The sequence below is a fragment of the Zootoca vivipara genome, chromosome 10 (assembly GCF_963506605.1).
Source record: "Zootoca vivipara chromosome 10, rZooViv1.1, whole genome shotgun sequence".
NCBI classification, from domain to species: domain Eukaryota; kingdom Metazoa; phylum Chordata; class Lepidosauria; order Squamata; family Lacertidae; genus Zootoca; species Zootoca vivipara.
In genome coordinates, this window is record NC_083285.1 from 65,034,200 (window position 1) to 65,047,248 (window position 13,049).

The 13,049-nt window shown below is 51.7% G+C and overlaps 1 protein-coding gene across 2 annotated transcripts in view; it reads left to right on the forward strand.

The window, feature by feature from the left end:
• The window catches only part of MKLN1 (muskelin 1), a 91,495-nt gene that overhangs the window by 63,456 nt on the left and 14,990 nt on the right, over nt 1-13,049 (forward strand). For both annotated transcript variants that reach the window (XM_060279220.1, XM_060279221.1), the window contains 2 exons: nt 2,504-2,651; nt 6,057-6,171. In XM_060279220.1, coding sequence (XP_060135203.1) covers nt 2,504-2,651; nt 6,057-6,171 — 263 coding nt within the window. The remainder of the gene's footprint in view (nt 1-2,503; nt 2,652-6,056; nt 6,172-13,049) is intronic.

A 13,049-nucleotide genomic window follows, 5' to 3' on the forward strand; every position in this document is an offset into this window, starting at 1 on the left:
GCTCGGTAAAACTTATTTTGATAAAACTGTGCATGGGGCAGAGGAAGTGGACAGACATCCCCCCCCCTTTTTCCTCCCATAACACTAAAACTCCCAGGGTCACCAAATGAAATTGGTTAGCAGGAAATCCTTGACGGACAAAAGGAAGCCTTCACACATCACTGGAGTTCCAGAATTGGCTTCCACAATGTGGTGATGGTTGCCACTAATTTTGATGGTTTTCAGAAAAGGATGAAACTACCTTTTTTCAGGGCAGCTGTAGCCCAGTGGTACAGAAGGGCTATAGCTCCCATTTATTCATTCAGAAGGTCCCAGATTCAATCCACTGGAACCTCCAGCTATGGTTGGGAGAGACCCTCATCTGAAACCCTGGGGACTTGCTGCCAAACAGTGTAGGCAATACTAAGCTAGATGAACTAATGGTCAGATTCGGGATAAAAGCCCAAGTACGAAGGCTGAGAACCGTTGAAAACATCCTTTACTGAAAAGAAGATTTTCCTGTCCGGTCTGCATCTCTAGTTCAGCCTTGACTGAATTGCACCGCATCCAATGGCTGCTGTTTTTAACATCCTTAAAAACCACGGGAGGTCCAGTCACAGGTCTTTTACTGGCCCTTCTAGTTGTGTCTTAAACCAGGGATAAATGTAACATGCCAAAAGTTGAGAACAGCTTAAAGCTTTTTTCTTTGCAGCATCCAGACACATCCCTTGTTTCGGACGCCGGCCTTGGGCCATGCCAGTTTTTTTAATGCTTTTCTTGGATCCCAAAAAGCTCAGGGGGATAACCCTGTTTTCCACTGCTGTGCTAATGAGGTAGCGGATTTGAACCAAATGGAAGGCAGATGGGTTTGGATGAGGATTGTTCTCTCCCTCCGATGAGCCACGCGCTGCTTTCTTTTGTTTTGTGGGGGAGCCGAGCATCGTCTAGAACTGCTTAGTCACGGCACGATGTTTTCCCTGCTTTTAAGAGGAGGAAAAACAGCAGCAACCGGCAGAGCTCAGCTGCTTGCACACTGTGCTCCTTTGCATGGAAACGGCCATAAACCAAGATTAGCCGCAGACCGAATTTTCGCTCCTTGGGAAGGGGGCCTCCTGTGCACAAAATTATCTTCTTGCAGATGGCTTTCAAAGTGTTAAGTTGTGTGATTTGGCAGCATCTGCAAGCCATGTCTTTTCTGAGCAACATGCCTTGGATAACCAGGTGCTTTCTCCCAGCGCTTCTCCGGCCCCCACCCCGCACCTCACCCCAAACAATGCCTGTAAGCTGATCCAGAAGGGGGGGGGGGAGAGAGAAAAACAGAACCAGCACACAGAGATCACGTGCTGGTCACACATGCCTGCTGAAAGCCTGGTTGCCCAGGGAAACAGGAGCAGGGACTTGCCCAACAAACAACGGGAGCGGCCAATTATTTGATTATGCTTTTATGGGAATTAAAGAGAAACCTCCAGTAATCCTCTGCGGGGGAAGCGAAAGCGGGGGGCGGGGGCAGCTTTGGTATGCCCCTTCCGTGGTTTTCGTGAGAATTCTTGCAAGAGGGATCTTACCTTTTAAATACCTGTTCAGGTTTTTTTTGGAGGGGGGGGGAATAGTACAGTGAACAGCATGCCAGCGAGGCCAAAATTTTTGAGGCCAATGGCCATGTTCTGATGATTGCGTCTCAGCTTACATGTGAGTCTTGTGCCTGCATGTGTGGCCACTTCCTTCCCTCATTTCTGACAGGCCTGGATGCGATGTGGAAGTCCCTAATGGACTGTAGCTTCCCATTTCACCCAAAACATTTTGCCCTCCACTTTCCTGTTCACTGAGACATAAGGGTCCTGGAGATTAACCCAACCATGAAATTGTGTGGTTCCAGTCAATTTCCATTCCAGGAGCCGTAGGTCTGACAGTGGGGATGGAAGAGATTGTGGGGGGGGGGGGGGTGGAGGGAGGGAGGGAAGAAATGAGTCTTGATAAAATAGGAAATCTTCATGCAATCGGTGTCTGGTGCAAGGCAATGGATGTGCCGTTGGGATCTGTGCCGTTGGGATGCATATTGATTTTGGAATACTAATTGCATTTCTGGATTTTTGTTTCTGAACTCTTTTAAGCTTTGCTGTGAAGTTTAAAGCAATGCCATCCATCGTTCCAAACTCCATTTAGCACCCTATCTCACACCAATTGACTTTGATAAGCATGAATTTAGAAAGAGCAGATGCAGTAAAATTAGTCCTAAAAGAAATTACTTTTGCAAAATTTACCATACACGAAGGCACAGGAGATGAGCTGGCTGGGTTGCAAAAGGTTTTGTGGCTAGAACTGGGGGGTTTAGCTTTGTCGATCCTGCCACTAGGGCAAGAAATTTGGAGTAGCTTCTTTGGGTCTCTTCAGGTCCTGTGATTTCCCTGCCATCTAGTGGTTCATTTTCTGCAGTTCAAATAGCCATGTTTAGCAATACGCCACCAGCAGCTACCGCCGTACACTGACTGTGTCGCTTTGCTGTTCTCTCCCCGGCAACCAACAGTCCCAATGACCGGCTTCACCCAAAGAGCTACCATCGACCCGGAACTGAACGAAATCCATGTGTTGTCTGGACTTAGCAAAGACAAGGAGAAAAGGGAAGAGAATGTTCGGAATTCCTTCTGGATTTATGACATTGTACGGAACAGCTGGTGAGTAGCAGAAGATTCCCCTCCGCCCTCCTCCTGGAGTGAAATAGCATTTGCCTCTTCATGTTAATTCGCAAAGTGTGTGTAATCTGTAGCCACATGTAAGTGGAAGCGATACTGTGTTTTTTAAACCCAGGCCTGAGAAAGTCGCATTTTGTCCAAACTCCTCAAACATGACTGCCATTAGTTACTTCCCTGGAAAGAAACATCAGGTCCTTGCAGGGAAGCAGTGTCCCCATACCTACCCCACAAGCTGCTCTCAGTCTTGCAGACAAGAGACCCAGTAAAAAGTCTGGTTTTGCATATATTTGTAAACATGCACCAGGAACGGGTTCATTTGCACTTCCTAGTGCTCTCCGGCACTTTCGGTTCATACGAAGTAGAGGTTTCAGAGGAGTGATGTGTCGAAAAACGTGCATTGAGGAAGAGCTGATGGTCATGAAAATTCAACCTTCCGACAGCTACCCTGATGAGACGACAAAAAAGGAGTGAATGCTTTTCAAAATGTGGCCGGGAACAATTACTTTTAGTACAGTGGAACCTTGGTTCTTGAGCTTAATCCATTCCAGGAGTCCGTTTGACTCCCGAAACCGTTCGAAAACCAAGGCGCGGCTTCTGATTAGCTGCAGGATATTCCTGCACTCAAGCAGAAGCTGCATCGGATGTTTGGCTTATGAAAAATGTTCGAAAACAGTAACACTTCCGGGTTTTCGGCGTCCGGGAGCCAAAACATACAAATACCAAGGTACAGTATGACTGTATTCACAAAGCATCAACCGTTAACTTGTAACATGAATGGTAAGTAATCTACTGCCGCTGTCAGAAAGAATATCACAAGCAGCAGCTGTGATAGCTCAGTCAGTGAAGCGTGAGACTTTTAATCTCAGGGTCATGGGTTCGAGCCCCGGCTTGGGCAAAAAATTACCGTTGGACTAGATGACCCACATGGTCCCTTCCAACGCTACAATTCTATGGTTCTGCTTGGGGACTTTCATTGGCCACTGAGAATATGATGCTGCCTTAGATGGGCCTTTGGTCCTATCCAGCAGGGCTGCTTTCTTAGACCTACTCAGGTGAAGGGATGGGAGTGTCACAGCTTGCCAGCACACACACACACACACACACACACACACACACAGGTCACCTGTGTATTTGGGAATATAGCATCACAGCCTGTGTGTGTAGCTCCAGAGGTGTGTGGGTACAAGCCACACAGCATTTTCCCTCTCTGGTTTTGTTGTGAACTGGTTGGAAATTTGGGGCCTCAGTGCCTTTAGTCTCAGAGCATGTAGGTTCCTGTGTGGGTGTGAGGCCCATCACACAGTGACCAAGGAGTAGGCAAACCCATGTTCTCCTAATTCCTCAATTCTTTCCCTTTGCTTGGACGTCTCTATTGGGGGCATTTCTGAACAGAACCCAGTGGTGGCATTCGTTCTGGATGTATTAATCCAGACCTGTGCTTTTGTGACTTGGAATGTGCCTCCCAGATAGTTTCTGTTGCAAGACCAGGGCTTTGCATGTTGTCTGTGTGGATTCTGGCATAGCATCAGGAATGCTGAGCATCTCGGCAATTTTTGAGAAGGGGGAAAATGTTCTGGTGCTCATGGGTTGCCGGGGGGAAAAAAAAACTCGAAGGGGACGGCGCTGGCAAAAGGATGCCGGGCAGTTAAGGGCCAATTTTCCTGTAGGAAATGTTTAATGGGGACATTTTTGCCGTGATGTGTGGTTCAGCAGGGGCCTCTGAAAGGGGAGCGTAGGTGCTGTTGGATATTTGGAATTGCTCCATGTATATATTATACATGTTAACAAAGATTAAATAATAATAAACCAGTTTTCGTACATGATTAATAGTCAGTGCTAAAACCATGGTAGGCCTTGCTTGGAAGTGATGCAGAGGCCATCTATGCTGTGATAATCTCCAATATAGAACACTGTAATGCACTGAATGTGGAGCTGCTTGTGAAGGCGACTTGGAAAACAGAAAACTTCTCTCCTTTTTAAAGCCCTGAATGGGCTGGGAACTGGGTATCTGAAAGGATGATCTGAGGAAGAACAGGCATCATAGTGCAGACAGACCCTTCTCTGAATAAGATGGACGGTGACTGGGAGAGGAGGGGGTGGCTTTTCAGATGTGACCCCTTCCATGTGGGATTCTGTATGCAGAAAGGCTCATTTGGGACTGAAATTTATGTGTTCTAGGTGCCCGTTGACTCACACAGATTTTCCAGCAGGTCTAAGCTGGATTTACTGAGATGAGGTTTTTTTGCAGCACTGCTGTTGTTATCCCTGCTTGCATTTTACGGTTCTGCTGCGTGTGGCATTCTTACCACCGTTAAAGAGCTGCCCTTTTGTTAAACTGGCGAGTGGCATTTAAATGTGTCGAAGCATATGGGCAAGCCTGCAGCGTGGGAGGGGGCGGGAAGGGCAGGAATTGTTCCCAGGGATACCTGGAAGCTCAGGAGGAGTCGGCAAGGGGAAGCTTAAAGTGTTACCTTGACAGTTAAGGCCATTCAAAGTGCAGGGAGGGATGAGAAAAGTGAAGATGGGCATGCAGGGAGTTGGTAGAGTTGTGCTATATCCTATGATACTTCTTAGCCATTTAACGTTCTCTTCCAGGGCTGGTCAACCTGAGAATCTACAGGTGTTGATGGACTTCCATTATTCCATAGCCACCATGGCCAACAGTCAGGACTGTGGGGAGTTGGAGTCCAGCAGCATCTAGTCAGCCACAGGTTCTCCAGCCCTGATCCATTCTCACCTACTCTAGCATTTCGTTTACAATCACTGGCCAACTATTATTATCCGGACGAGGCCCACAAGCATTGCGTGAAGTTTGCAGCCCTCCCTGTTGCTTGCAACCAACAAATGCTGTCTCGGAGGTACAGTTGTACCTTGGAATTCGAACGGAATCCATTCCGGAACTCCATTCGACTTCCAAAACATTCGAAAACCAAAGCGTTCCTGCAGCCAATTGGAAGCCGGGGAAGCCCTGTTGGACGTTCAGCTTCCAAAAGAACATTCGAAAACCGGAACACTCACTTCCGGGTATTGATCGTTCAGGAGCCAAAACATTCAAGAACTAAGCTGTTCGAAAACCACTGTATTCTGCTTCCTGCCTGAGAATTATTCTGGCAGTGTTCTTCAGTAGTCTGGCTCTTGTTCATTGCTGTTCACAATAGCTACTTTCATTTTTCAGAGCAGTTTTTTTTTAAAAAAAATGAGTGCTTATAAATGCCGCAAGTTTATTACAGAGGGGATGATGACAGCACCCAGGTAGCCTTTATTTGGCAAACAGATACTTCAAATCCTGATGGAGGCAGTGGTGCAAGCCGCTGCTAAACAGATGACAGCTAGCCATGAGTTGATGCCTGGCAACTCTGAATCACTTCATCTAATATTGTATTGCAGGTCTTGTGTCTACAAGAACGACCAGGCCGCCAAAGAGAATCCAAGCAAAAGCCTCCAAGAGGAGGAGCCCTGCCCGCGTTTTGCACACCAGCTTGTGTATGATGAATTGCACAAGGTAAGCCTGTCTGGACACAGGGTGGGAATCGGGTCAACCATGCTAAGTATGTTGGGGCATTTGCAAGAGTGCCCATCCCGGTGCCAGTGGAATGTGCAAAAGACCAGAGAAACGCCCAACACTTCTAAGAAGAGTCAGTTGCTTTATTGGCAATAATTCAGTTCCAGGAACATACATAAAGCATACAGTTGCAGATACAACATAGAGCCTCCTTACAGTCCCCTTACAGCATACATACTGCGCTCTGGCCAAGAGCAAACTTGCCTTAAACACAGTAGCATTTATAATGTAGATTGTGCCGAGTCATTCTCACATGATTGCTGACTCATTCTCACATGTTTAACTAGCTACAGGTTCAGGCAAACACACCCAAATTAAACAGCACACCTAAAATAACCTTTCCTTGGCCCTTTTCTCTGCATGCATAAACATCCATTTACACAGCAAGCATCGAGTGCAGGATAAGGTGGCACCATGGCACCAAGAGGAGCAAAACTGGGCTCCATTTTGATGCATCGTATCATGTCCTTTTTTTCTCTGTGCTGCTGGTGGCCTGGAGCTCCAGGGGTGGTGGGGTGGGCATCGGGTCAGTGCATACGTGAGAATGAGCTGCGCTATGGACCAAAAGTGTCCCCCTCCCTCCTCTTGCAAAGCAAGTCTGCCTATCGATGTTTGTCTTGTCTCTGGGAAGCCAAGCCAAGTATAATGGGCGCCAGGGGGCTGAGGCTTGACTTCAAGCCCTTTGAGGACCTTTTGATACGTGTGTGCTTCCTAGAGGACAGGCGAGTGCATCATGTGACTGGGGCCCCAGAATCCAGCAGCTGGTTTTGTATCTGATTCATTGACATAATGCTTTTCGGCACACCTATTGGGTCTACAGTCATATCTCTCTTTTCATTGAACTCAGTGCAGTTTATCTCTTTCTTACTGCCCAGCTTGCTGGATAGTTTCTCATTTGACCAGTGGTGGTTTGCCAGGAATAGTTGAACAGAGGGTGTGCGTCTGTGTGCCCTTTCTGGGATGCTGCATTGTCCTTTATACCGCTTTACACAAAGTAGGTGATTAGGTGCTGTCACAGTGGCCGGAGTGGACTACTTCAGAGTAACGACGCTACGCAGCTCTGCATTTTATTCTTTTATTGGTGCTGCGTATTTACAGTGCTCAAGTCATTGCTATTTACACGGAGCGATGTTGTCAGTCGGTTTCAGAACCTCCTAATGGCTTTTGGCGCGTCTTTCTCCAACACAAAAGCTTTGGCAGACCCATCCTCTTGCCCCTCCTCTTCCTGCGTAATTCTGGAGTTGGAGGGATGGGTCTTCCCCCCTTGCTTGCCCCTTCCTGTCCCACCTGGGACCCTGGCTCCTCTACCTTGCCTGAGCCTCGGACACGACTTCCTGCTTCCCCACTGGAATCGGAACTCTCCCTGCTTTCCCCTTTGCTCGGGGACGGGCTTGAACTCAGGAGGGGAGGGACTTCGCGATATCCCCTGTCCCTCACATCCACCCCCCTCCCAAGCTCTCCTTCACCCCTCCCCAGGCCCCCCCCATGTGTCGGTGACGACTGGAAGCCTAAGAACTCAGTGCTCTCCGAGCCCGTTGGTGTGAATACCTCCCCCCAGTCCTGCGAGCCCCCCCCTTCCGCCTGGGCGGACGGGAATCCCAAAAAGTCCGTGGCGTCAGAGCTGGTGGGGGTAAAAACGTTCTGCCAATCTGCTCCTTCCTCTGACTGGGTGGATCTCGGTGACACCCATACCTCATCCTCTGGTTCCTCAAACTCCGCTTCCCAGCGCCATGGTGAGCTGCTCTCCCGTGCCTCCTCCTCCTCCCCCTCCCTTTCCATGTGCCAGGGCTTGGGTCTGTGGGGAAAGAGGGCGTGAAATTCTTCCACCAAGAATTCCTCCTGTATCTGAGTGGCTGGGACCCATTCATTCTGGGACGGTGGAGCATCCTCCCATGCCATGAGGTACTCCAGTCCCCCCACCCCCCACCTTGAATCCAGGATGGCCGTGGCCTCATTGAGTTGCTCCCTGCCTTCCCTCTCCCCCCCTCCCTCGGGGGTTTGTTCGCTGTCTCGGAGCCTGCTGCTTTCCCTGTACGGCGACAGCAGCGATCTATGAAACACTGGATGCACCCTCATGTCCTCTGGCAGTGCCAGCCTGTATGCCACCGGGTTTACCTGTTGCGTGACCGTGAAGGGGCCCAGCCTTTTGGGTGCCAGCTTTTTGCACCTCCCTCTGGTGGGAAGGCCCTCCGAGGACAACCACACCTTGTCCCCCACCCTGATGACCTCCCCTTGTCGCCTGTGGCGATCTGCCCCCTTTTTGTACGCTTCCTTGGCCCTCTCCAAGTGGTCTCTGAGCTGCTGGTGCACCGTCTCCAGTTCCTCTGCCCAATCCTCAGCCTGTGGGCCCTCCTCCTCCTCCTCCTCCCTCTCCCTCTCTGGGAAAGATCTGAGGTCGCGCCCGTAATTGGCCTTAAAGGGCGACACCCCTGTGGAGACGTGCACTGCATTGTTGTAGGCAAATTCTGCTAGTGGCAAGCGATCCACCCAGTCCGTTTGCCGCTGGCTGACGTAGCATCTCAGGTACTGCTGCAGAATGGCGTTGACCCTCTCCGCTTGTCCGTTGGTCTGCGGGTGTCTAGCCGTCGACAAGCTGACCTCCACCTGCAGGAGGTTCATGAGCCGCCGCCAGAACCTGGAAACAAATTGGCGGCCACGATCCGAAATAACCCTTAAAGGTAATCCATGCAGTCTGAAAATGTGATCAACAAACAGTTTGGCTGTCTCTTCTGCCGAGACTGCCCTGGCACACGGTATAAAGTGACACATTTTGGACATAAGGTCCACCACCACCAACACTGCAGTCTTACCCCTGGACGAAGGCAGATCTGTGATGAAGTCCATGGACACCACTTCCCACGGCCTGTGTGGTGTGGCTAAGGGCTCCAGCAACCCTGGTGGCGCTGCTCTGACCACCTTCGCCCGCTGGCAGGTGGTACAGCCCCTTACATAGTCTCGAACATCTTCCCGCACCCCTGGCCACCAGAAGTGTCTCATGACTAGGTGAGCGGTTTTGTCCCTTCCAAAATGCCCCGCTGTAGGGTTGTCGTGCATCTGCTTGAGGACCGTACGTCGAAGCTGGGTGGTGGGTAGGTACAGCGCACCCTTGTAGAAAAGCAGCCCTCTGCGTTCTGCAAAGTCTTTTGCCTGCTCCCTCCCCCCTCTCAGTTCTCTGAAGATGCGGTTGGCAAATTCATCCGCTGCCGTCAGTGCTGTGAGTTCTGCCTCGCTCACCACAGCTGCTCCGCAGGACCATGCCGACGGGGGGAAAATGTGCCTTGGGGCTGGTGGCGCCTCCTCCTCCATGTACTCTGGCTTGCGGGAGAGGGCATCCGCCCTGACATTCTGCTCCCCCGGGATGTAGTGGATGGAGAAGTTGAAGTTCGAGAAGAACTCTGCCCACCGTATCTGCCGCTGGTTGAGCACCCTGGCAGTTCTCCAGAACTCCAGGTTCTTGTGGTCTGTGCACACCTGGATGGGGTGCTTCGCGCCCACCAGGAAGTGTCGCCAGTGCTGGAACGCAGCGTAGATCGCAAGAAGTTCCCTATCAAACACTGTGTAGTTGCGTTCAGGCTGTGTCAGCTTCCTGGAGAAGAAGGCACAGGGTCTCCACTCCCTGTTGGCGTCCAGTTGCAACAAAATTGCGCCCACAGCTTTTTCAGAAGCATCTGTCTCAATGCGTAGGGGCGCGTCCTGCACCACATGGAACAGGTTTTGGTCTGAGGCGAACACTCTCTTGAGGCTTTCGAACGCTGCTTGCGCCTCTGGTGTCCACTTGAACTTCTGCTTGCCTCTCAGGCAGTCCGTGATGGGAGCCGTAACGCGAGAGAAGTTCTTGATGAACTTCCTGTAGAAGTTAGCGAAGCCTAGTAGGCGTTGGGCATCTTTGCGCGTCCTGGGGCTGTGCCAGTCCAGGATGGCCTGCACCTTGTCCTTGTCCATCGCCAGCCCCTTGTCTGACAGCTTGTAGCCCAGGAAGTCCACCTCTTTGGTGTGAAACTTGCACTTCTCCAGCTTCACATACAGGTGGTTCTCCTTCAGGCGTTGCAACACCTCTCTGACATCTTTCACATGCTGCACTGGGTCATTCGAGTAGATAAGGATGTCATCTAGGAAGACCAAGCATTTCCTGAAGAGGAGGGACCCCAGGACGTGGTGCATGAAGGCCTGGAAGCATGCTGAGCCCCCTTGCAAACCGAAGGGCATCACCAGATATTCAAAAGAGCCCAGAGGCGTGAACATCGTGGTTTTCCATTCATCTCCTTCCCGGATCCTGATCAAGTTGTACGCCCCCCTTAGGTCCAGCTTGGTGAAAATCTTGCCCCTGCGTGCCGCTGTCAGGAGATCATCCACTCTGGGCATGGGGAAAGCCACGGGCTCTGTCACCGAATTCAGCCGTCTAAAGTCCACCACAAGACGGCGCTGTTGCGTGTCTTTCTTGTCCACCCAGAAGACCGGGCTGCCCCCTGCTGCCTTGCTTTCCCTTATGAACCCCCGCTTGAGGTTCTTGTCGATGAAAGCGCGCAGATCCTCCAGCTCCTGGTCTGACATGGCGTACAGCTTGGCTGGGGGTATCGTCGCCCCTGGCACCAGGTTGATCTGGCAGTCAAAAGGCCTGTGCGGGGGTAGGTGGTCGGACTCCGCTTCGCTGAAGACCTCCTGCAGGTCCCAGTACTGCTTGGGTATTGCCTCACCCCCTTTGATATGCATGGTGGCCACCGTGGCTATCGGAGGCCCCTCCCCTGGTTGGTGCTGCATGCAATGTTCCAGACAAAAGTCTGACCCAAACGTGATGCACCTCTGGTGCCAACTGATGGAGGGGTCGTGGCGCGCCAGCCAGCTCATGCCCAAGACGATGGGGGGGTCTGAGATGGTGGTGACGTTGAACGCCAGTGTCTCTGAGTGCCTTCCCACCGTCATTCTCATGGGGGGGGTTTGATGTGTGATGGCCCCTCCCAGCAGCTCCCTGCCGTCAATGGTTGCTACGTGCAGAGGAAAATCCAACTGCAAAAGCTGGATTTGGTGCTCTTCTGCAAAGCTTCTCGAGAAGAAGTTGGCGGACGCCCCACTGTCAATTAAGGCGAGGACCGTCAGGGGATAGCCATTTGGGAGCGTTAGCGTCACTTCTAGAACCACTCCTGCTCTGGGAGGGGTGGGCTGGCTCTGCACCTCTCTGTGCGGGTGGGCGGGCTGGGGCTGTTGTCTGCTGACTGTGCCTGGCTGCTGCCCCTTGTCTCCTGCAGCCAGGCTTTCCCGTTTCCCTGCTGTGGTGCTGCGTCAGTGGGGGAGGGCACCACCGTTCCCGCCTTTCCTTGCCACTCCCTGCGATGTGGGCAGTCTCTGACGAGATGCTGGGGTGAGTTGCAGAGAAAGCAATTCCCGCCCCTTCCCTCCTTGCGTCTTGGCGCCGCTGGGGTTTGAAAAGCCCGCGCGCGCGCGCTATCAATCTGCATGGGCTCCTGGTCCTGGCTGGCTCCAGGCGTGGCCTGAAAGGGTTGTTGAGGGAGTGGCTTCTCCTGCGACCGTGGGAACCAAGCCCGCTTTGCGCGCGTCGCTTGCTTGTCGTTCCACCGGGATTCCTGCCTCACCCCCACCGCCAGAGCTGCTTTGCTCAGCTGATCCATAGTACTGGGCTTTGGACCTCTCGAGAGTTCATCCTTCACCTCCTCGCTCAAACCCAAGTAAAACGCAGCTTGCATGGGAGGCGAATCCAAAACCCACCCCAGTCTGTGCACCAGCATGGTGAATTTCGCCCAATATGCGCGAACTGTCATATTTCCTTGGCGTAAATTATGCAGTTCCTCCTTAGTCTGGTCCAAATGACTATCGGACGAATACATCGTCCTCAAACCTTCTAGAAATTGTTGGACATTTTTCATGCAAGGATTCTTGGTTGCGATTAATGGTCTTAGCCACTCCCTGGCTGCTCCGGTGAGATGTTCCACAATAAACGCTACTCTGTGCTCATCATCGGGGAACTCATTCTGGTGCAGCTCAAGAGCATACACGATCTCAGTCTCAAAGCCCTGAAACTCCTTCGGGTCTCCATTGAACTTGCTTACAAGGGTCCCTGCTCTCCTTCCTGGCAGCACTTGGACTTGGGGAGCCCCTCCCGCCTTGTTTTTCTCTGCATCCAGCTTGTTTTGGAGGTCTACCGCCACCGCCCTTAAATGCTGCTCTTTTTCCTGGAGCTCTCTCACCTGTTCCGCAAGTTGTAGCCGGTCGTCCTGGACCTTCTTAGTCTCCTCTTTAGCTGCCTTCAATTCTCCCTGCGCCTGCAGCGACAGCTGTTGCAGTTCTAGCTGGGCTTGCTCAGCGATCTGCCGCCACTTCTCCGCCTCGGACACGCTCATCCCGGCAACTCCGAAGTAGCCCAAAAATGATTAGGAGGTTGCTGTCACAGTGGCCGGAGTGGACTACTTCAGAGTAACGACGCTACGCAGCTCTGCATTTTATTCTTTTATTGGTGCTGCGTATTTACAGTGCTCAAGTCATTGCTATTTACACGGAGCGATGTTGTCAGTCGGTTTCAGAACCTCCTAATGGCTTTTGGCGCGTCTTTCTCCAACACAAAAGCTTTGGCAGACCCATCCTCTTGCCCCTCCTCTTCCTGCGTAATTCTGGAGTTGGAGGGATGGGTCTTCCCCCCTTGCTTGCCCCTTCCTGTCCCACCTGGGACCCTGGCTCCTCTACCTTGCCTGAGCCTCGGACACGACTTCCTGCTTCCCCACTGGAATCGGAACTCTCCCTGCTTTCCCCTTTGCTCGGGGACGGGCTTGAACTCAGGAGGGGAGGGACTTCGCGATATCCCCTGTCCC